At 44.2% G+C, this 25,555-nt stretch overlaps 1 protein-coding gene across 20 annotated transcripts in view; it reads right to left on the bottom strand.

Annotated features, from left to right (window-relative positions):
* The window catches only part of LOC129816562 (microtubule-associated protein 2-like), a 192,540-nt gene that overhangs the window by 60,091 nt on the left and 106,894 nt on the right, over nt 1-25,555 (bottom strand). For all 20 annotated transcript variants that reach the window (XM_055871159.1, XM_055871161.1, XM_055871162.1 and 17 more), the window contains one exon: nt 17,093-17,334. In XM_055871159.1, coding sequence (XP_055727134.1) covers nt 17,093-17,297 — 205 coding nt within the window. In that variant the 5' untranslated portion in view covers nt 17,298-17,334. The remainder of the gene's footprint in view (nt 1-17,092; nt 17,335-25,555) is intronic.

The raw sequence follows: 25,555 nt of genomic DNA, 5'->3' as shown, positions 1-25,555 counted from the left end.
GAGGTCCATGGGCACAGCCGGGAGAATATCGCCGTCCCAAAGCTGAGCTGGAGGCAGCGAAAGCAGAGAGGCGGCGATATGAGGAGGAAGCACGGAAACAAGGCTGGAAGCCGGAGAATCAAGATCAAGACCGGAGATATGTAGGAACGCGTCTAGCACGGAAGCCCGAAAAGCCCGTGAGTACCACCCAAAAATTTCTTGGGGGGGGGGGGGGGGGGGTTAAGAGGTAGTGGGCCAAGGGCAGGTAGGAGACCTGCGCCCACTTCCCAGGCTAACCGTGGAGAGCGGGAGTATGGGCAGACACCGTGTTACGCAGTAGAGCGCACGGTGTCTCCTGTACGTGTGCATAGCCCAGTGCGGGTTATTCCACCTCCCCGCACTGGTAGGGCTAGATTGGGCATTGAGCCAAATGTCATGAAGCCGGCCCTACATATCTGGCCACCAGTACGTCTCCTTGGGCCGGCTTACATGGCACCAGCCTTACGCATGGTGTCCCCGGTTCGCCTACATAGGCCGGTGCGGGTTATTCCATCTCCCCGCACTGGTTGGGCGACGGGGAGCATTCAACCAGGTAAGGTTGGGCAGGCTCTGTGCTCAAGAGAGCCAGTACGCTTGCACGGTCCGGTATTTCCGGCACTACCTCCCCGCCCCAGCCCAGTACCACCAGTGCCTACATTACGCACCAGGCTTCCAGTGCGTTTTCAGAGCCCTGTTCCTCCTCCACGCACTCTCCCTATGGTGCGTGTCTTCAGCCCAGTGCCTCCAGTTCCGGCACCGCGCACTAAGCCACCTGTGCGTCTCCTAAGTCCTGTGCACACTGTTTCTCCCCGCACTCGTCCTGATGTGCGTGCCCTCAGTCCGGTACCACGCACCAGGCATATAGTGCGCTTCGAGAGGTCAGTGTGCCCTGTCCCTGCTCCCCGCACTAGGCTTGAAGTGCGTGTCCTCAGTCAGGTGCCTCCAGTTCCGGCACCACGCACCAAGCCTACAGTGCGTCTCAGCCGGCCAGAGTCTGCCGTCTGCCCAACGGCGCATGAACTGCCCGTCTGCCATGAGCCTACAGAGCCTTCCGCCAGACAGGAGCAGCCAGAGCCTTCCGCCAGACAGGAGCAGTCTGAGCCATCCGTCTCCGCAGCGCCATCTGAGCCATCCGTCTCCCCAGCGCCGTCTGAGCCATCCGTCTCCCCAGCGCCGTCTGAGCCATCCGTCTCCCCAGCGCCGTCTGAGCCATCCGTCTCCCCAGCGCCGTCTGAGCCATCCGTCTGTCCCGAGCCATTAGAGCCGCCCGTCTGTCCCGAGCCGTCAGAGCCGATAGTCAGTCAGGAGCCGCTAGAGCCAGTCGTCAGTCAGGATCTGCCAGAGCCGCCAACCAGACAGGATCTGCCAGAGCCGCCAACCAGACAGGATCTGCCAGAGCCGCCAACCAGACAGGATCTGCCAGAGCCGTCAGTGAGCCATGAGCATCCAGAGCCGTCAGCCAGCCATGAGCGTCCAGAGCCGTCAGCCAGCCATGAGCGTCCAGAGCCTTCAGCCAGCCATGAGCGTCCAGAGCCGTCAGCCAGTCATGAGCTGTCCCTTAGCCCAGAGCGGCTATTTATTCAGAACTGCCCCTCAGTCCAGAGCTGTCTCTCTGTCCGGAGCTGCCTTTCAGTCCGGAGTTGCCCCTCTATCCTGAGCTACCTCTCTATCCTGAGCTACCTCTCTATCCTGATCTATCCCTCTGTCCTGAGCTATCCCTCTGTCCCGGTGCTGCCCCTGGTGTCGATGTTACCAAAAGGATTTAGTGGGGGTAAGATGAGGGTGGGCATTCATAGGGGGAGATGGAAGCTGGGATTGACTATGGTGGGGTGGGGACCTCGCCCGGAGCCTGAGCCACCACCGTGGTCAGATGCCCACCCAGACCCTCCCCTAGACTTTGTGCTGGTGCGCCCGGAGTTCGCACCTTATGGGGGGGGTTATGTCACGTTCCTGACCTATTTCTGTTAGTTTGTTGTATGTGTTAGTTTGGTCAGGACGTGAGTTTGGGTGGGCATTCTATGTTTTCTGTTTCTATGTTGGTTTATGGGTTGCCTGGTATGGCTCTTAATTAGAGGCAGGTGTTTGGCGTTCCTCTAATTAAGAGTCATATTTAGGTAGGTGTTTTCACAGTGTTCGTTGTGGGTGGTTGTCTCCTGTGTCTGTGTCTGTACACCACGCGGGACTGTTTCGGTTTGTTTGTTCATCGTTGTTTTGTGTAGCCTATTTTCTCTATTCGTGCGTTCTTCATGTTTTATGTAAGTTCGTCGTCTAGGTCTGTCTACACCGTTTATTTGTTTTGTAATTTATTCAAGTGTTTTCGTTTCGTCCTCGTTTTTGTTTAATAAATCATGTCATTCCAAAACGCTGCGCCTTGGTTCAATCCATGTTCCTCCTCTTCTAATGAAGAGGAAGAGGAAAGCCGTAACATCAAATTAGATAATTCCCCTGTAAACCAGGGATTGTCTCTACCTCTTACCCGGCACTTTTTGAGAGGGGCATGTTTATCACCGATAGTGGAAAACATAGAATGAAAACAGGAGAATGCCTCTTCGATATCTGGTATAAGCTCACTCCTTTCCCAGTTGCATGCATAAAGTTCATGCAGGAATGCCTGCTTACAGAACTGTGTAAAATTTAGTTTGACTATGAACCGAGAGGGCACTTTGGAGATGTAGTGTCTCAAATGCAAGCAACTGCACAATGATCACTTAAATCATTATGCGGATTGTTTGTTAGAATAACACCAATAAGTGTTGACTTAGAGATGTCTTCGGGATTGAGTCTTCTAAACACATCTATAATTTGAGTAAAAATGTAATGGCCTCAAAGTTTGGAGATAACCAATCCCAGTTTAAATCGCCCATAAGAACCATTTAATTTCCCCCCCAACCACGCATCAGTTCAGCCAGAGAATCCAGGGATTCTACTTTTGCAGATGGAGGTCTATAACATTCTATCAAATCTAAGTTCACAGCTTTCGATAACTGCAGCTTTCAGCTTATAAAAACTCAAACTGTTTTGGTTTAGATAAAGACCTTAGTTCAGTAACCACATATTTGTCTTTAATAAAGATGGCTATACCTCCCCCCTTACTTTGTCGGTCACATCGATAAACATTATAACCATCCAAGCCTATAGACTGATTTAGAACAGATTTGTTAAGCCAGGTCTCGGACTAAACTAAGACATCTGGGTCATTAGTGTGAACCCAGACATTTATCATGTGCAATTTCGGCAACAAACTCCTCACATTAATATGCATCAGACCCAACCCTGATCTAGTTCTAAAATCAATTGGAATGGGAAGTTCATCTATAGCCAATGGGCCTGGGTTTGGGTGAATGTTTCCTGACAACAAAAGCATAATAATAATAAAACACCTTGATTTGTTTCTTCCTAAAATCTCTCTGCACTTAGATGAACTTAAAACAATCCAAACTACAGTCATCTAATACAAAAAACACAGTTTTTAGCCAGACCAAACACTGTAGATGAAAAAGTTTTATGTGCATGTCACAGTAGAAGTCAAATGGTAACACAATCGGATCCCTCGGAAAGATAAAAGCTGCAATACCATCAGTCAAATTAGGGTTTAGCGGTATGTCTCGGTTAGGGAGATGAGATTGTTTTTGATATTTTAGACTATGCAATGAGCCATAACCCATGTAGGCAGCAATTAAAACCATTTCTACAAAAATACAAATTTTAACCACTGAATCCAACAGTTCACTAAAACAAAAAGAAAACAAAATTAAAATATACTGAGTCAATCTTTTTAAACCTTAAATTCCCCAAAAATGTTCAGCTGTAGCCTACAGGTCTAGTAGAGTTAGAAAGCAAGTGTGCCCAAGCGTTGTTGCCTTACAGGCTGACTACACCTCGCTGGCGTCGCGTGCGTGAGCGTTGCAAAATAAATGTAGAAATCTATATTATTCAATTATTGCACCCTCACTGCTCTCACTGCTCGAGCGTTTGCGTTGCCAAGGGCTAAAATAGAAGTCAGTTCTATTTCTGACACAGATCGCGCTGCAAGTCCTGCCTCTCCCATCTCCTCATTGGTTCATAGAAGCAGGAGATGTGCCATCTCCTCATTGGTTATACCCACGTGGGTGACTGCAAGACAAACTAGGTCGGTGGCGGTAATGCACCTAATTTATGATAGTTGCCAATCGCAATATAAAGTCAAGAGAAGAAAACGACTAGAAGGAGGAGAGATGACTCGAAACGATTTGGTTGACCGTTTTATGTGTGGATTAATTGTCGGAGTAGAGCACCTTGTGCATTTCAGGTAAAATAACAACTCAATGTTTATATCCCAGGAAAAATTAGCTAGCAACAGCAAGCTAGCTAAATAGGACAAATTAGCTAGCAAGTGGAAGCTAGCTAGCTAAATTGCCATAAAGGTTTAATGCTTTTTGACCTGTCCCCAAATGAATGTAATTGGTTCAGAGTTTATTTTGATATTTTAACCTGCGTGTCGTGATCGCATTTGGTGTGGGTGGACAAAATAAATGTTTGCGCGATGGCACACGCGCGCAGCCGGTTTGGGTTCCCTGTTAACTAGAAAGATCAGCGTGTTCAACAGCCGCTGCAGGAATGTACTGACAGGGATTTCGCCCAGTGTGTGGGTCTGGTCAATGCACCCAGTCGCCTTGCAGTAGGCTACCACACATTGAGGCAGAGCCGGCCCAGTACACCGGCCAATCACTGGAGGCTAGTCCACCCGGCAGGGGTATCCTGGGCTAGGAAGCCAAGCGCATCTAGATGTTACATCACAGAGCAGATACCAACCTCTGGCTTCCACCGCACAGCGGGGCAGGAGAGGAGTCAGAAGACTCCGGTAGAATTGCGAAACACTGACCGTCGAGGAGTATCCAAGGCTTGTCGGCCCAACATGTCTAGACCGTCAGTCACAGCACAGATGAAAAGGTTTCTCGGCTTTCAGGAAGGGCACCACACCGGCTTTATCTCCTCGTGTAGAAACCAGCAGATGTCAATTTAATGCTTTAATTGCTTTGATCCTGAAGGATTTTTGATTTTGCCTGTTGTTTAATGACAACTCTCGCAGCCTATAACGGTTTTGCTAAGTAATAAAAACGTGTAACACAAACAAACAGAAACAAACAAACAAACAGTGTGACATATGTTCAGCAAAACTTCCCTGCCACCATCTTGATGATTAGAGTGAAGTGAAGTCATTCACAATCTAGACCTCATTGTCACGTTCGTTTAGAGATGTATTGGACCAAGGTGCAGCGTGGTAGGCCTACATTTTATTTTTATTTAAATGACACTGAAAAAACAACAAAATACAAAAACGAACGTAAAGCTATATGCACTGCAGAAAGTAACTACACACAAACAAGATCCCACAAACTAGAGGTGGGAAAAGGCTGCCTAAGTATGATCCCCAATCAGAGACAACGATAGACAGCTGCCTCTGATTGGGAACCATACCCGGCCAACAAAGAAATAGAATAACTAGAATGCCCACCCAAATCACACACCGACCTAACCAAATAGAGAAATGAAAAGGCTCTCTAAGGTCAGGGCGTGATACTCTTTTCAAATGTATCAAGAGATAATTGTATTTTTATTCCTAGCAATCAATACATGTACATTGTTTAAAGCACACTTTTACAAGTCACAGTCACAAACTACAGCTCCAATAAGCTCCTATGGTAAACAACATGTGAACAAGAGGCTTGTAGAATCATGACTCTTAAGTTTTCAGTTCATTGTTCACCGGTAGGGGGTCCTGCGTGCTCTGGGCATTACTGAGTCAAAAGATTCATTATTTTGACTGGACAGTAAAACTTCCCATCACTAATAGAAAACTTTCCAGGCTCTTTAGTATCACAGTACTTACGCAGATATTATTTAAGATTTAGTGCTTGCAGTGAACATGTAATCATGCAAATAAAAATAAAAACATTACCTGATTGACATTCACTCTCACGGGTGGCCAAAAAGAACAAACTGAAAGCCACACCCAAAATAGGCCACGCCTTCTGGTTGGCAGCTGCTGCTACATTGCACCCACTGCAATTTAGAAGATTTCATTCAATAAAATAAAATCACATTGACCTGTCAAATTCGTTATTTCATTTCAGACAAACTGAACAGAATAGGTTGAACGAACCAAAGGGTAATTTTGGATCATACCAATTCAGAAGAACAACAGTGCCATCCCACGTTTTACAGTATAACAGGGTAATAACTCTTTACATTTTCAGTTCTATTCTTTAGTTCCTTGAAGCCATGGTGAAGTCTTTGTAGCTTAATGTACATTTACATAATACAGATCCATCCAACTAGAACGAAACACTGCATGACACTATGACATTATGCCTAGGTATGTATTATGTTATGTAATATGAACGTGCATAACACTGAGTGCCGATGAGAGGAAAGCCATTGGCTAATCATCATCTCACTTCAGATGTTGTTTTAGGATGGAACAGCTTCTCTCATGGTGCTTGCTACAGAAGGCAGTGGGCAGGATGGTTCCTTGTCTGTCAGTATTTTAGAAGACACAACAACCTCTCTGCTTTTTCATAATGACTCTAACAGCAGCACTTTTCCATTTACCTCATTATCAACAAGACACATCAAAGACACTGAAACATCATCTTAAAATCAGAAAAATGGTAAAACCTACTGCTACTGAAAAGAAGTCTTGACCATAGAGCAGTGCTGGTCCTCTGTGTTTGATACTGTCAGTTAGGACCTGAACCCGTAGGCACAAAGCATCTCAGAGTACGACTGCTGATCTAAGATCAGGTCCCCCCTGTCAATATAATCATATTTATTCTAAAATGCAAAGCTGACCCTTTACTCAGTCTCATACGGTCCCTGGACCTCTGGCCATATTATACAGAGAGATCCTCCCCAGCTGTGTGTCTGTCTATTGGGGTGTTTTATGAGGCCAGACCATGGAGGGTGGACAGGATGGGAAGACAGTACGGTGGCATGGGGACTAGAGCTGGCTTGAGTTAGGGTGATTGCATTGAAAAGGGAAGTGTCATGTCCTTAACATGCATAATATTCTGTATATGCCAAACACTTACCTGAAGATTATAGAAAGCACTTAGCATTCAGGCAACACGTAATAGTCCAACAGCTTCAGTTACCTTGCTAAAGTCAATGTCAAAGACAGTTGTAATTACCCGATTGTGTTCCATCGCTGCAGAGTGTGGGGAGTATATGACAACTAAGTTGTAAATTAACTTTGATTTACAGACACTCTAGTCAATGTTTGGAACAGACGATTTGAGCATTAACCATACTGTCCAGGCTAGATACTAATGGCGCTCATTGCACAGGGTACAGTTTACTGTATGTGTGGTGATAACAGATAAGATACTCTGTGTTCTTTACTGCTTCTTCTTGACCAATAGTTTGGGATATGGTCTTAAACAGTGCATAATATTCAATCTAACAGGCTAGCTATCTGATGCAGTGTAAATGAATGATAGACAATAGCAGCATACTGCAGTTAAGATCGAGGTACAGGAGGTTAATACGACTCCTGTCAGAGATGGTAAATGGGTTTCTGTTCTGTGCTGTAAATGGTGGAAAGCGGCAGTAGTGGGTAGTGTTAGGTTCTGTTTGTCAGCAGAAATAGACATGTAAAGGCAGAAAGATTGCAGGGACAATAGAGCTCTGGCAAACTAAATTGTAGGGGTTGCTGCCATGGCAACAGGAGGAGGAGGAAATGGAGCGGGGTACAGTGTGTGTGGAGAGTGATAGAAGGAAAGGTGTATGTGTGTGTGTGCCTCGTTTGCTCTGAGTAAAGAGAGGGATTTTCATCCTTATTTGCCACAGTAATAATGGAGTAAAGAGGGGGTAAACTATTTTCTGTTTTTCCCACACAGTGAGAGGCAGGGCCCTGCTTATTGCCTGCTACACACAAACACTCACAGAATTAGCAACCAAACAGAATTACCTAATCCGGTCTGTGTCTGTGTCTGTGTGTGTGTGTGTGTGTGTGTGTGTGTGTGTGTGTGTGTGTGTGTGTGTGTGTGTGTGTGTGTGTGTGTGTGTGTGTGTGTGTGTGTGTGTGTGTGTGTGTGTGTGTGTGTGTAAACTCAGCAAAAAAGAAACAGCCCTTTTTCAGGACCCTGTCGTTCAAAGATAATTTGTAAAAATACAAATAACTTCACAGATCTTCATTGTAAAGGGTTTAAACACTGTTTCCTATGCTTGTTCAATGAACCGTAAACAATTAATGAACATGCACCTGTGGAACGGTCGTTAAGACACTAACAGCTTACAGACGGTAGGCAATTGAGGTCACAGTTATGAAAACTTATGACACCTCTTATGAGAAAGAGACCTTATGACTGACTCTGAAAAACACCAAAAGAAAGATCCCCAGGGTCCCTGCTCATCTGCGTGAACGTGCCTTAGGCATGCTGCAAGGAGGCATGAGGACTGCAGATGTGGCCAGGGCAATACATTGCAATGTCCGTACTGTGAGACGCCTAAGACAGCGCTACAGGGAGACAGGATGGACAGCTGATCGTCCTCGCAGTGGCAGACCACGTGTAACAACACCTGCACAGGATCAGTACATCCAAACATCACACCTGCACAGGATCGGTACATGGCAACAACAACTGCCAAAGTTACACCAGGAACGCACAATCCCTCCATCAGTGCTCAGACTGTCCGCAATAGGCTGAGAGAGGTTGGACTGAGGGTATGTAGGTCTGTTGTAAGGCAGGTCCTCACCAGACATCACCGGCAACAACGTCACCTATGGGCACAAACCCACTGTCGCTGGACCAGAGGACTGGCAAAAAGTGCTCTTCACTGACGAGTCACGTTTTTTTCTCACCTGGGGTGATGGTCGGATTCTCGTTACACTGAGGCCTTGTACTCTGGAGAGGGGTCGATTTGGAGGTGGAGGGTCCATCATGGTCTGGGACGGTGTGTCACAGCATCATCGGACTGAGCTTGTTATCATTGCAGGCAATCTCAACGCTGTGTGTTACAGGGAAGACATCCTCCTCCCTCATGTGGTACCGTTCCTGCAGGCTCATCCTGACATGACCCTCCAGCATGACAATGCCACCAGCCATACTGCTCGTTCTGTGCGCGACTTCCTGCAAGACAGGAATGTCACTGTTCTGGCATGGCCAGCGAAGAGCCCGGATCTCAATCCCATTGAGCACTTCTGGGACCTGTTGTATCAGAGGGTGAGGGCTAGAGCCATTCCCCCCAGGTGTGGAAGAGTGGGGTAACATCTCACCAGCAAATCTGGTGCAGTCCATGAGTGTGAGATGCACTGCAATACTTAATGCAGCTGGTGGCCACACCAGATACTGACTGCTACTTTTGATTTTGACCCAACCCCCCCCCCCCCTTTGTTCAGGGACACAATATTTAACTTCTGTTAGTCACATGTCTGTGGAACTTGTTCAGTTTATGTGTCTGTTGTTGAACCTTGTTATGTTCGTATAAATATTTACATGTTAAGTTTGCTGAAATTAAACGCAGTTGACAGTGAGAGGACGTTTCTTTTTTTGTTGAGTTTATATACAGTACCAGTCAAAAGTTTGGACATACCTACTCATTCAAGGGTTTTTCATTGTTTTTACTATTTTCTACATTTTAGAATAATAGTGAAAACATCGAAACTATGAAAAAACACATTGGCGGAGGTGTTGCTGACATTTACGATAGCAAATTTTAATTTACAAAAAGACGTTTTCGTCTTTTGAGGTTCTAGTCATGAAATCTATGCAGCCTACTCAATCACTTTTTATAGCTACTGTTTTACAGGCCTCCTGGGCCATATACAGCGTTCCTCACTGAGTTCCCTGAATTCCTCTTGGACCTTGTAGTCATAGCAGATAATATTCTAATTTTTGGTGATTTTAATATTCACATGGAAAAGTCCACAGACCCACTCCAAAATGCTTTCGGAGCCATCATCGACTCAGTGGGTTTTGTCCAACATGTCTCTGGACCTACTCACTGTCACAGTCATACTCTGGACCTAGTTTTGTCGCATGGAATACATGTTGTGGATCTTAATGTTTTTCCTCATAATCCTGGACTATCGGACCACCATTTTATTATGTTTGCAATCGCAACAAATAATCTGCTCAGACCCCAACCAAGGAGCATCAAAAGTCGTGCTATAAATTCTCAGACAACACAAAGATTCCTTGATGCCCTTCCAGACTCCCTCCGCCTATGGTTGTACAGTCGTCTCAAATAAAACTGTGAAGGACCTCGGCGTTACTCTGGACCCTGATCTCTCTTTTGACGAACATATCAAGACTGTTTCAAGGACAGCTTTTTTCCATCTACGTAACATTGCAAAAATCTGAAACTTTCTGTCCAAAAATGATGCAGAAAAATTCATCCATGCTTTTGTCACTTCTAGGTTAGACTACTGCAATGCTCTACTTTCCAGCTACCCGGATAAAGCACAAAATAAACTTCTGTTAGTGCTAAATACGGCTGCTAGAATCCTGACTAGAACCAAAAGATTTGATCATATTACTCCAGTGCTAGCCTCCCTACACTGGATTCCTGTTAAGGCAAGGGCTGATTTCAAGGTTTTACTGCTAACCTACAAAGCATTACATGGGTTTGCTCCTACCTATCTTTCAGATTTGGTCCTGCCATACATTCCTACACGTACGCTACGGTCACAAGACGAAGGCCTCCTACTTGTCCCTGGATTTTCTAAGCAAACAGCTGGAGGCAGGGATTTCTCCTATAGAGCTCAATTTTTATGGAATGGTCTGCCTACCCATGTGAGAGACGCAGACTCGGTCTCAACCTTTAAGTCTTTACTGAAGACTCATCTTTTCAGTAGGTCATATGATTGAGTGTATTCTGGCCCAGGAATGTGAAGGTGAACGGAAAGGCTCTGGAGCAACGAACCGCCCTTGCTGTCTCTGCCTGGCCGGTTCCTCTCTCTCCACTGGGATTCCCTGCCTCTAACCCTATTACAGGGGCTGAGTCACTGGCTTACTGGTGCTCTTCCATGCCATCCCTAGGAGGGGTGCATCACTTGAGTGGGTTGAGTCACTGACGTGATCTTCCTGTCTGGGTTGGCGCCCCCCTTGGGTTGTGCCGTGGCGGAGATCTTTGTGGGCTATACTCGGCCTTGTCTCAGGATGGTAAGCTGGTGGTTGAAGCTATCCCTCTAGTGGTGTGGGGGCTGTGCTTTGGCAAAGTGGGTGGGGTTATATCCTGCCTGTTTGGCCCTGTCCGGGGGAATCATCGGATGGGGCCACAGTGTCTCCTGACCCCTCCTGTCTCAGCCTCCAGTATTTATGTTGCAGTAGTTTATGTGTCAGGGGGCTAGGGTCAGTCTGTTATATCTGGAGTACTTCTCCTGTCTTATCCGGTGTCCTGTGTGAATTTAAGTATGCTCTCTCTAATTCTCTCTTTCTCTCTTTCTTTCTCTCTCTCGGTGGGCCTGAGCACTAGGACCATGCCTCAGGACTACCTGGCATGATGACTCCTTGCTGTCCTCAGTCCACCTGGCCGTGCTGCTGCTCCAGTTTCAACTGTTCTGCCTGCGGCTATGGAACCCTGACCTGTTCACCGGACGTGCTACCTGTCCCAGACCTGCTGTTTTCAACTCTCTAGAGACAGCAGGAGCAGTAGAGATACTCTTAATGATCGGCTATGAAAAACCAACTGACATTTACTCCTGAGGTGCTGACTTGTTGCACCCTCGACAACTACTGTGATTATTATTATTTGACCCTTCTGGTCAATTATGAACATTTGAATATCTTGGCCATGTTCTGTTATAATCTCCACCCGGCACAGCCAGAAGAGGACTGGCCACCCCTCATAGCCTGGTTCCTCTCTAGGTTTCTTCCTAGGTTTTGGCCTTACTTGGGAGTTTTTCCTAGCCTCCGTGCTTCTACACCTGCATTGCTTGCTGTTTATGGTTTTAGGCTGGGTAGCTGTACAGCACTTTGAGATATAAGCTGATGTAAGAAGGGCTATATAAATACATTTGATTTGATTTGTAGTAACCAAAAAAAGTGTAAAACAAATCAAAATCTATTTTATTTTACATTCTTTATAGTAGCCACCCTTTGCCTTGATGACAGCTTTGCACACTCTTGGCATTCTCTCAACCAGCTTCATGAGGTAGTCACCTGGAATGCATTTCAATTAACAGGTGTGCCTTGTTAAAAGTTATTTTGTGGAATTTCTTTCCTTCTTAATGCGTTTGAGCCCATCAGTTGTGTTGTGACAAGGTAGGCTTGATAAACAGAAAATAGCCCTATTTGGTAAAAGACCAAGTCCATATTATGGCAAGAACAGCTCAAATAACCAAAGAGAAACGACAGTCCATCACTACTTTAAGACATGAACATTGGAAGTTTCTTCATGTGCAGTTGCAAAAACCATCAAGCGCTATGACGGAAATGGCTCTCATGAAGACCTACATAGGAAACGAAGACCCAGAGTTACCTCTGCTGCAGAGGATAAGTTCATTAGAGTTAACTGCACCTCAGATTGCAGCCCAAATAAATGCTTCACAGAGTTCAAGTAACAGACACATCTCAACATCAACTGTTCAGAGTCGATTGCGTGAATCAGGCCTTCATGGTCGATATGCTGCAAAGAAACCAATACTAAAGGACACCAATAAGAAGAAGAGTCTTGCTTGGGCCAAGAAACGTGAGCAATGGACAATAGACCGGTGGAAATCTGTCTTTTGGTCTGATGAGTCACCGCCGTGTCTTCATGAGACGCAGAGTAGGTGAATGGATGATCTCCGCATGTGTGGTTCCCACCGTGAAGCATGGAGGAGGAGGTATGATAGTGTGGGGGGGGGGGGCTTTGCTGGTGACACTGTCTGTGATTTATTTAAAATGCAAGGCACACTTAACCAGCATGGCTACCACAGCATTCTGCAGCAATACGCCATCCCATCTGGTTTGCGCTTAATGGGACTGTCATTTGTTTTTCAACAGGACAATGACCCAAAACACACCTCCAGGCTGTGTAAGGGCTTTTAGACTAAGAAGGAGAGTGATGGAGTGCTGCATCAGGGGCGGCAGGTAACCAAAAGGTTGCTAGATCGAATCCCCGAGCTGACAAGGTAAAAATCTGTCGTTCTGCCCCTGAACAAGGCAGTTAACCCACTGTTCCAAGGCTGTCATTGTAAATAAGAATTTGTTCTTAAAAACCTCTACTTCATCACCCTCCCGGATCCGGGGTCCTTCTCATCAAAAAAGCTGACTAGCATAGCCTAGCCTAACGGGACAGGGATATCATATAATATCATTTTCATGAAATCACAAGTCCAATACAGCAAATGAAAGATAAACATCTTGTGAATCCAGCCATCATTTCCGATTTTTTTAATGTTTTACAGCGAAAACACAATATGTATTTATATTAGCTAACCACATTAGCCAAACACACAACCGCATATTTTCACCATGTTTCCACCGCATAGGTAGCTTTCACAAAACCGACAAAATAGAGATAAAATTAATCACTAACCTTGAACAACTTCATCAGATGACAGTCTTATAACATGTTATACAATACATTTATGTTTTGATCGAAAATGTGCATATTTGAGGTATAAATCATAGTTTTACATTGCAGCCACCATCAAAAATAGCACCAAAGCAGCTAGAATAATTACAGAGAGCAACGTGAAAACAATAAATACTCATCCTAAAAAATGTATGAAAAATACATGGTGTACAGCAAATGAAAGATAAACATCTTGTGAATCCATCCAATATTTCCGATTTTTTAAGTGTTTTACAGCGAAAACACAATATATATTTCTATTATCTCACTACAGTAGCCAAACACACAACGCAATTTACATGTATTTGATACATGTGACCATATCATTGTAAAGTATGTTTTTTCAATATAGTTTCATCAGATTATTGAAAATTTTTTGGGAGTTTTGCCGTGTTCCGTTCTCTTCCGTTTGTTGACATGGAGAGCTTTGTGCCACTAGGCTAGCGCGCTTGCTAATTCAAGAGGGAAAATGAACGTTCTAATTCCAAACAACGATTGTTCTTGACAAAGGACACCTTGTCCAACATTCTGATGGAAGATCACCAAAAGTAAGAAACATTTTATGATGCTATTTCATATATCTGTCGTGCATGTGAACTAGTCGTCGGCGCCCAACGTTTGGGTACTCAGCTATACCAAAGCTGGATGTCGTAATGAAGTTATTTTTTAGAATTCTAACACTGCGATTTCATTAAGAACTAATGGATCTATCATTTCCTATACAACATGTATTTTTTAGTTATGTTTATGAATAGCTATTTGGTCAGAATATGTGTGTCAGAAAACGTGTCAGACAAATATCGTTGCTGTTTAGACGTTGTGGAAAAAGTGGCTAAGTTAGCACAATGTGTAACCACTTATTTCAGCTCTAAATATGCACATTTTCAAACAAAACATAAGTGTATGTATAACCTGATGTTATAGGACTGTCAACTGATGAAGAATATCAAGGTTAGTCAAAAATTATATATCTTTTGCTTGTTTGTTACGATCGCTAACCTTTTGCTACTGGGAAATGGCATGTCTTTCTGGCTATTGTGGTAAGCTAATATAACGCTATATTTTGTTTTCGCTGTAAAACACTTAATAAATCGGAAATATTGTCTGGAATCATAAGATGCCTGTCTTTCATTTGCTGTACACTATGTATTTTTCAGAAATGTTTTATGATGAGTAATTAGGTATTTGACGTTGGTGTCTGTAATTTTTCTGTCTGCTTTCGGTGCAATTTCTGATTGTAGCTGCAATGTAAACTATGATTTATACCTGAAATATGCACATTTTTCTAACAAAACATAGATTTATTGTATAACATGTTATAAGACTGTCATCTGATGAAGTTGTTTGTTGGTTAGTTTGGTTGGTTCTTTGTTAGTTAGGTTGGCTTTGTGCATGCTACCTGTGCTGTGAAAAATGTCTGTCCTTCTTTGTATTTGGTGGTGAGCTAACATAAATATACGTGCTGTTTTCGCTGTAAAACATTTAAAAATCGGACATGTTGGCTGGATTCACAAGATGTGTACCTTTCATTTGCTGTATTGGACTTGTTAATGTGTAAAAGTTAAATATTTAAAAAACATATATTTTGAATTTCGCGCCCTGCACTTGAGCTGGCTGTTGTCATAAGTGTACCGACGTCGGGCTTGCAGCCAGAAGAAGTTAATGCAACCTGTAACGGTTTTCCTCTTCCTCTTCATCAGAAGAGGAGGAGCAGGGATTGAACCAATATGCAGCGGAGTTTGAAGACATATTTATTAAAGAAAACAAGAACTCGATTATACACTAACAAAACAACAAACGACGTAGACGCACCTGAACATAAGAACTTACATATAACGAAGAACGCATGAAACAGGAACAGACTACATAAACCGAAAAAACAAACAAACCGAAAACAGTCCCGTGTGGCGCAACGACATACACAAACACAGGAGACAACCACCCACAACGAACACTGTGAAAACACCTACCTAAATATGACTCTTAATTAGAGGAACGCCAAACACCTGCCTCTAATTAAGAGCCATACCAGGCAACCCATAAACCAACATTGAAACAGAAAACATAGAATGCCCACCCAAACTCACGTCCTGACCAACTAACACATACAACAAACTAACAGAAATAGGTCAGGAACGTGACACAACCGCTGTGTTAGATTTTTTAAAATAACTTTACCATAACATACAGCTTGCGTTATTGTGAGACAGCGCTCACCAACACGGCGGAGAATAGGAGTCAACATTTTACACAGAAATACGAAATAACATCATAAATGTTGTCTTACTTTTGCTGAGCTTCCATCAGAATGTTGTGGAAGGAGTCCTTGGTCCAGAATAAATCGTTGTTTGGTTTTAGAATGTCCTTTTCTTCTGTCGAATTAGCAACCTTGGCTAGCCATGTGGCGCGAACATTCCCATAATTCCCAAAGAACAGAAAATTCCAAAAGTCCAAATAAACGTTGAATAAACTGATCAAAGGCGGTTGAAAAATCCTACTTTATGATGTTTTTATCATATGTATCAAATAAAATCAGAGCCGGAGATATTCGCCGTGTATACTGAACCATTTCAGAAGATAATGTCGAGATTCCCCGTGCGCCTTCGAAATGTGACAAAATACCGGACCTGTCACTCCAAAAGCTCTCATTCGGTCTCAGATTAAGCTAGACACCCCATTCAACCTTCCACTGCTTGTTGACATCTAGTGGAAGGCGTATGAAGTGCATACATATCGATAAATAAAAGCCAGTTGAATAGGCAGGCCCTGAAACAGAGCCTCGTTTTCAGATTTTCCACTTCCTGTATGGAAGTTTGCTGCCAAATGAGTTCTGTTTTACTCACAGATATAATTCAAACAGTTTTAGAAACGTCAGAGTGTTTTCTATCCAATAGTAATAATAATATGCATATTTTATGATCTAGAACAGAGTACGAGGCCGTTTAATTTGGGCACGATTTTTTCCAAAGTGAAAACAGCGCCCCCCTATTGACAAGAAGTTATTAATCACCATTCTATTGCTGGCACGGCCCCATGGCTTGGACCTTAAAATATTTGTGTTTGTACTCCACCAACTGACTTGCCTAGTTAAATAAAATACATTGACCTGGCCTCCACAATCAGCTGACCTTAGCCTAGTTGAGATGAGTTGGACTGCAGAGTGAAAGAAAAGCAGCTCAGCATTATGTGGGTTACTCCTTCAAGACTGTTGGAAAAGCAGGCCTCATGAAGCTGGTTGAGAGAATGCCAAGAGTGTACAAAGCTGTCATCAAAGCCAAGGATGGCTACCTTGAAGAATATTAAATATATTGTGATTTGTTTATTCTACAATTTAGAAAATAGTAAAAATAAAGAAAAACCCTTGAATGAGTAAGTGTGTGCAAACTTTTGACTGGTACTATACATCTGTGCGCAGTTCTACAACTCAAAATTGTAGTCACAAAATGTTTGGTCAATACTGATTAGGTATGTGGGTACAAGACAGCAGTTATAGAAGCTCTGTCCCTGAGTCTCAGATATCAGGTGTCCTTACCAGCCGTAACTGCATGGTCGCCGTTGAAGCCATTCTCTCTGGCAGTGTAGGAGGGTGGTGCTGCTCCATGGGCCGTCCCTGGCTGGCACGCCCTGTAGGAGGGGGGGTAGCCATTAGCCCCATGGGCTGGGGGGGTAGAGGGGTCCTGTGCCCCCGACGGATCCCACTGGGGGGGGCTGTCTTCACGTTGACGATCGTCTGCCATGCTGGGGGTCAGTGGCGACCAGAGTCTCTCCTTTTGGCTGGGAGAAGAGGAGAACATGGTCATTGATTGATTGATTGATTGATTGATTGATTGATTGATTGATTGATTGATTGATTGATTGATTGATTAGTGGGGGTCAGTGGCGGCCAGGAGGGTCTCTGCTTAGGGCTGGGAGAAGAGGAGAATATGGTGATTGATTGATTGATTGACTGATTAGTGGGGGTCAGTGGCGGCCAGGGGGGTCTCTGCTTATGGCTGGGAGAAGAGGAGAATATGGTGATTGATTGATTGATTGACTGATTAGTGGGGGTCAGTGGCGGCCAGGAGGGTCTCTGCTTATGGCAGGAGAAGAGGATGGTCATAGATTAATATAATAAATGGTGGCTCATAATGGTTATTAACAGTTTGGCAGGGATACAGAATACAGAACATATTGATGGGGTGGAAAAGACCCAATGACAAAGGACATCATTCACATTCAACACACTCTTCTGCCTCAGATCACAAATCACCTCCCACATCTACAGACTGTTAGAACTGGCTTATGGACTTCAGATCACAGGACAGTCTCTCTCTGTCTCTGCTGCGAAATTCACTTTTGAGCTGTGCTGGTGGCTTGCAGGCATACCCAGACTGCCCCAGACTGTAGCCAGCATTGGAGTCTCTGTGACAGGGATATGTCTGAGGACAGAGTGCTTGGAGTTCAGATTCCTGAAACCCCACAGGGCTAAGGAAAGAGCATGTGGGACCATCTGAGGGAAGGGGCGTTCTGCTGGGTCCCTCTAGTGGACTGATCCTGCTCTACAACAGAGGGGGAGAGCGAACGAATAGGTAATAATGCTGAATTTGTGACAACCCTCCCACTCTGTCTGCCGTATTCTCTCTTTGTTCTTGTTTCCTTATTAGGATGTCGGTGGGCGGAGTTGGGAGGGTCGTCAGCTACATGGGAAACACCTGGGCCCACTGTCATAGGATAAATGCACCATTTCCCCATTCATGAGGAGACTCTCTCCATGCAGACACCTTGATAGATTTTGTTGTGGCTTTTTGTGACTTTTTGGTTGTTTGTTTTAGCACCTTTCAACACACCGCCTTATCACATTCATGCATGCCAAACACTCACTTACACTACTGATTACTGATTACACACACCATTGTTAATTGCATTTAGGTTACTTTATTTAATAAATATATTTTGTTACTCCTTATCTCCACGTTGTCTCCCTTTTGTTACGGGCTTTGAGCCGGTTCGTGACAAATTCCAAATGGTCCCCAGATCTCAGACGATTGGATACAGTATAAGCACTATAGTAATAGCTTCATCATGCCATCTGATTGACTAGGTGGAAATGTCTGCATTCACCTATCCAATCCTCTCACAAACAGTGCATTTGGAAAGTATTCAGACCCCTTGACTTTTTCCACATTTTGTTACATTACAGACTTATTCAAAAATGGATTAAAAGTAAAATGTTCATCATCAATCTACACAAAATACCCCATAATGACAAAGCGAAAACAGTTTTTTTATTTGGCAAATGTATTAAAAATAAAAAACAGAAATACCTTATTTACATAAGTATTCAGACCCGTTGCTATGAGACTGAAATTGTGCTCAGGTGCATCCTGTTTCCATTGACCAAGCCATGAGTTCGAAAAAATTGTCCGTAGAGCTCCGAGACAGAATTGTGTCGAGGAACGGATCTGGGGAAGGGTACAAAATATTTCTGCAGTATTGAACATCCCCAAGAACAAAGTGACCTACATCATTCTTAAATGGAAGAAGTTTGGAACCACCAAGATTCTTCCTAGAGCTGGCCGTCTGGCCAAACTCAGCAGTCGGGGTAGAAGGGCCTTGGTCAGAGAAGTGACCAAGACCCCGACTGTCACTCTGATAGAGCTCCAAAGTTCCTCTGTGGAGATGGAAGAACCTTCTACAACCATAACCATGTCTGCAGCACTCCACCAATCAGAGCTTTATGGTTGTGGCCAGACAGAAGCCACTCCTCAGTAAAAGGCACAAGACAGCCCGCTTGGAGTTTGCCAAAAGGCACCTGCTCTGATTAAACCAAGATTGAAATCTTTGGCCTGAATGCCAAACGTCACGTCTGGAGGAAACCTAGCACCATCTCTACGGTGAAGCATGGTGGTGGCAGCATCATGCTGTGGGAATGTTTTTCAGCAGCAGGGACTGGGAGATTGGTCAGGATCGAGGGAAAGATTAACGGAGAAAAGTACAGAGAGATCCTTGAAGAAAACCTGCTCTAGAGCGTTCAGGACCTCAGACTGGAGCGAAGGTTCACCTTCGAACAGGACAACAACCCTAAGCACACAGCCAAGACAACACAGGAGGTGCTTCGGGACAAGTCTCTGAATGTCCTTGAGTGGTCCAGCCAGAGCCCGGACTTGAACCCGATCAAACATCTCTGGAGAGACCTGAAATAGCTGTGCAGCAACACTCCCCATCCAACCTGACAGAGCTTGAGAGGATCTGCAGAGACGAATGGGAGAAACACCAAATAAATGTGAGCCAAGCTTGTAGTGTACCATCATACCCAAGAAGACTTGAGGCTGTAATCACTACCAAAGGGGCTTCAACAAAGTACTTAGTAAAGGTTCTGAATACTTATGTAAATGTGATATTTCAGTTTTATATATTTAATAAATTAGCAATAAAATCTAAAAAACTATTTTTTTTGTCATTAGGAGGTATTGTCTGTAGATTGAAGAAAAACATATATTTAATTAATTTTAGAATAAGGCTGGAACGTAACAAAATGTGGAAAATGTCAAGGGGTCTGAATACTTTCCGAATGCACTGAATACAGGAGTAGTTAGGGAGTAGAGGCTATAGGACTGGTAAGGAATAGGAGAGGGGAGCAGAGTGAGCGGTCAGTCAGTCATTTGCAGGCAGCAGAGCCTGATTAGACTGACGTTTGATTTTGCTGTCCAGGATGGGTTGTTGTGGCACCAGAGGGAATGAGGGCAGGGTAACATGGCCACAATGACTGTCCCTTTGTATTCACTTCAGAGTGTCTATCATATGAGAGCCCCCCCCCCCCCACTCTCTCTCTTTCTCAACTCAATTTCAATTTCAATTCAATTTTAGGGGCTTTAGTTCCATGGGAAACAAATGTTTACATTGCCAAAGCAAGTGAAATAGATAATAAACAAAAGTGAAATACACAATAAAAAATCGAATCAATGTTTATTTGTCACGTGCGCTGAATACAACAGTTGTAGACCTTACAGTGAAATGCTTACTTACAGGCTCTAACCAATAGTGCAAAAAAAGTATTAGGTGAACAATATGTAAGTAAAGAAATAAAACAACAGTAAAAAGATAGGATATATACAGTAGCGAGGCTATAAAAGTAGCGAGGCTACATACAGACACAGGTTAGTCAGGCTGAATGAGGTAGTATGTACATGTAGATATGGTTAAAGTGACTATGCATATATGATGAACAGGGAGTAGCAGCAGCGAAAAAGAGGGGTTGGCGGGTGGTGGGTGGGACACAATGCAGATAGCCCGGTTAGCCAATGTGCAGGAGCACTGGTTGGTCAGCCCAATTGAGGTAGTATGTACATTAATGTATAGTTAAAGTGACTATGCATATATGATAAACAGAGAGTAGCAGCAGTGTAAAAATAGGGGTTGGGGGGGGCACACAATGCAAATAGTCCGGGTAGCCATTTGATTACCTGTTCAGGAGTCTTATGACTTGGGGGTAAAAACTGTTGAGAAGCCTTTTTGTCCTAGACTTGGCACTCCGGTACCGCTTGCCATGCGGTAGTAGAGAGAACAGTCTATGACTGGGGTGGCTGGGGTTTTTGACAATTTTTAGGGCCTTCCTCTGACACCGCCTGGTGTAGAGGTCCTGGATGGCAGGCAGCTTAGCCCCGGTGATGTACTGGGCCGTACCCACTACCCTCTATAGTGCCTTGCGGTCGGAGGCCGAGCAGTTGCCAGTCAGGATGCTCTCAATATTGCAGCTGTAGAACCTTTTGAGGATCTCAGGACCCATGCCAAATCTTTTTAGTTTCCTGAGGGGGGATAGGCTTTGTCATGCCCTCATCACGACTGTCTTGGTGTGTTTGGACCATTCTAATTTGTTGTTGATGTGGACACCAAGGAACTTGAAAGTCTCAACCTGCTCCACTGCAGCCCCGTCGATGAGAATGGGGGCGTGCTCGGTCCTCCTTTTCCTGTAGTCCACAATCATCTCCTTAGTCTTGGTTACGTTGAGGGATAGGTTGTTATTCTGGCACCACCCGGCTAGGTCTCTGACTTCCTCCCTATAGGCTGTCTCATCGTTGTCGGTGATCAGGCCTACCACTGTTGTGTCGTCTGCAAACTTAATGATGGTGTTGGAGATGTGCCTGGCCATGCAGTCGTGGGTGAACAGGGAGTACAGGAGGGGACTGAGCACGCACCCCTGGGGAGCTCCAGTGTTGAGGATCAGCGTGGCAAATGTGTTGCTACCTACCCTCACCACCTGGGGGTGGCCCGTCAGGAAGTCCAGGATCCAGTTGCAGAGGGAGGTGTTTAGTCCCAGGATCCTTAGCTTAGTGATGAGCTTTGAGGGTACTATGGTGTTGAACGCTGAGCTGTAGTCAATGAATAGCATTCTCATGTAAGTGTTCCTTTTGTCCAGGTGGGAAAGGGCAGTGTGGAGTGCAATAGAGATTGCATCATTTGTGGATCTGTTTGGGCGGTATGCAAATTGGAGTGGGTCTAGGGTTTCTGGGATAATGGTGTTGATGTGAGCCATTACCAACCTTTCAAAGCACTTCATGGCTACAGACGTGAGTGCTACAGGTCTGTAGTCATTTAAGCAGGTTGCCTTTGTGCTCTTGGGCCCAGGGACTATGGTGGTCTGCTTGAAACATGTTGGTATTACAGACTTAATCAGGGACATGTTCAAAATGTCAGTGAAGACACCTGCCAGTTTGTCAGCACATGCCCGGACACACGTCCTGGTAATCCGTCTTGCCCCGCAGCCTTGTGTATGTTGACCTGATTAAAGGTCTTACTCACGTCGGCTACGGAGAGCGTGATCACACAGTCGCCTGGAACAGCTGATGCTCTCATGCATGCCTCAGTGTTGCTTGCCTCAAAGCGAGTATAGAAGTGATTTAACTCGTCTGGTAGGCTCGTGTCACTGGGCAGCTCCCGGCTGTGCTTCCCTTTGTAGTCTGTAATAGTTTGCAAGCCCTGCCACATAAGACGAGCGTCGGAGCCCGTGCAGTATGATTCAATCTTAGCCCTGTATTGATGCTTTGCCTGTTTGATGGTTCGTCGCAGTGCATAGCAGGATTTCTTGTAAGCTTCCGGGTTAGAGTCCCGCACCTAGAAAGCGGCAGCTCTACTCTTTAGCTCAGTGCGAATGTTGCCTGTAGTCCATGGCTTCTGGTTGGGGTATGTACGTACAGTCACTGTGGGAACACGTCCTCGATGCACTTATTTATTTATTTATTTTTTAACAGTATTTTTATTGGAATTTCACAATTTTCACCCATATTAAAGAGATACAACAACAGAGACCAGGCAAAAAAAAAAGAAAAAAGAAAAACAGCACCCGCCTACACATACCTGCGCATACATATATATATACACATATACATATACATACACACACATACGCACACCATCCTCCTCCCCCCGCTTCTCCCACCCTATCCCCATCATTGCGTCTCTCAATACACACATTTTAAACAAACTTACAAACAGAAATTAAACAAAAAAAGCTTGGTTTAAACTAAGAAGTTAGGTTCCACACATGGAACATAGTGTAATTCTGAATACATAGATCACCACCATTCTAAGAGAATCCTTGCAGCATAATAGCTGATACCTCAGGTTCTAGGTAATTTAGATAGGGTTCCCACACTTTGTAGAACTGATCTGTTTTAGAATGCAATGTACATGTCAGATATTCCAGAGGCACCCATTCAAAAAGTATCTTATGCCAATCTTTAATAGAAGGAACCTTATCACTAATCCACCGTAAAAGGATGTTTTTCCTTGCAGCAAAGGTAAGGATGTTGTAAAGCCTCCTCTTACTCACAGAAGTAACATGCCTACTAGGGAGACCTAACAGTAACGAAACTGGGTCCAATTCTAGATCAACCCCTAGGATCTTTTCAATTTCTTGCAGAACACCAGACCAGTATCGTTGTATTTTGGTACATGACCATAAACAATGTGTTAGGGTGCCTGTATCAGTTTTGCATTTAAGACACTGAGGAGAAGAGGAAGAGGGGCTAAAGGCATGTCTGCGATTTGGGGATATATGCAATCTGTGTATTATTCTTAATTGGATTGCTTTAGTACGATTACATATAGATATTGTTTTTGCATATCTCCAAATGTCCTCCCACATCTCTTCGTCAATAGTCACAGACAATTCTTTCTCCCACACTTGTTTCACCCTCTGTGTGTCGACAGCAGGAAAGGACCTTAAAGCATCATAAAACAGACTTACAGACATTTTCCTTTGTGGAAAAAAAAGCATTCTCTCAATGACAGACATATCAGGGTTACCAATTAAGGTGGTGCTCTTCACAATATAATGTCTTACATTATATTGTGAATGTCTTCTTGTAGGAAGCGGAAAAAGTCCTGCTTTGGGAGTCGATATTTCTCCACCATCTGCTCAAATGACAATAGAATCTTATCAGCAAATAAGTCACTTAGTCTGCGTATGCCCTTATTAAGCCAAAAGTTAAAGCCAGCATCCAGCAATCCTGGACCAAAATCTGGGTTGTTAAGAATTGGAGTAAGAGCAGAGGTTAGTTTGGACCTTCCCAGGAAGCGCTGAACTGACCTCCAAACCTTGAGTGTGTTAAGTGTAATAGGATTATTGCAGTGATCTTCTACAGACTTGAAACTTCTGAAAAATAAAAGATCCTGTAAGGGGTATTTTGAAAGAGAAGTCTCAATGTCTAACCAAATAGAGGAGTCGTCGTTTGTGATCCAATCAGAAATATAACATAGGTGGGCACACCACTGATAGAACCTGATATTGGGCAGATCCAAGCCCCCCATAGAACTTGGCAGCTGCAATATTGCCATCTTAAGCCTTGGCTTGCGTTTACTCCATATGAAGGAACTTAGCCATCCATTTACATCCTTTATTATCTTATTGGAGAGTAATACTGGGATCATTTGGATTGGGTAAAGTAGTCTAGGTAAAATGTTCATTTTCAAGAGGGATATTCTACCCAACCAAGAAATCGGGAGAGAGTTCCAGCGCTCCAGATCCTGTCTTATTGTATCAAACAAGGGAACAAAATTGGCTTTGTACATTTGCTGGAATTTAGGAGTTACAAATATACCCAGATACGTAAAGCCTGAGGGAGACCATTTAAAAGGGAAGGGGGGAGAAGTATTAGGTACAGAGTGAAGGCTACCAAGTGGCATAGCCTCTGATTTAGTTAAGTTAATCTTGTAGCCTGAGAATTCGCTGAATAATTGAATAATATTAATAAGAGATGTAGTTGAGGACTCGGGATTAGAGATGAATATCAGGACATCATTCAGCATACAAGCTTATTTTATGGTGAACATCACCAATGAGCAGCCCCTGTATAGCAGGCGTTACCCTGATGGCCTCGGCCAGTGGTTCCATAGCGAGTGCAAATAGGAGGGGGGACAAAGGGCAGCCCTGTCTGGTACCTCTGTATATAGAGAAGCTATTTGACGTTAGCCCATTAGTAAGGACAGCAGCCTGAGGATCATCATATAAAACTTTCACCCATTTTATAAAGTTGTCCCCTAGACCAAATTTATTTAGAGCAAAGAGTAGGTAAGACCACTCCACACGATCAAATGCTTTTTCAGCATCTAGGGAGAGCACAAGACCATCCCTAGCACTTTGTCGGTAGGCTTGAATTACATTAAGAAGCCGCCTGACATTGTTGCACGACTTACGGCCCTTAATAAAGCCAGTTTGGTCTCCTTTCACAATTAGTGGCAGTGAGTCCTCTAATCTTGTGGCTAGAATTTTAGAAGGTAATTTTCTATCCACATTCAGAAGGGAAATTGGTCTGTACGAGGAACAAGACTCTGGACATTTTCCCTTTTTAAGAATAAGTGATATGTTGGCTTCCCTCAGCGTTTGAGGGAGCTGGTCATTTGAAAACGAGTGGTTAAACATATCACGCAATGGCTCAAGGATCAGGCCATGAAACTCTTTATAGAATTCACTACCAAACCCGTCTGGTCCTGGAGCCTTACCGTTTTGCAGATTCTT

The sequence above is a fragment of the Salvelinus fontinalis genome, chromosome 19, assembly GCF_029448725.1.
Source record: "Salvelinus fontinalis isolate EN_2023a chromosome 19, ASM2944872v1, whole genome shotgun sequence".
Taxonomy (NCBI): domain Eukaryota; kingdom Metazoa; phylum Chordata; class Actinopteri; order Salmoniformes; family Salmonidae; genus Salvelinus; species Salvelinus fontinalis.
The sequence above is the reverse complement of the archived record's forward strand: the minus strand, read 5'-3'. Positions and strand labels throughout refer to the sequence as shown.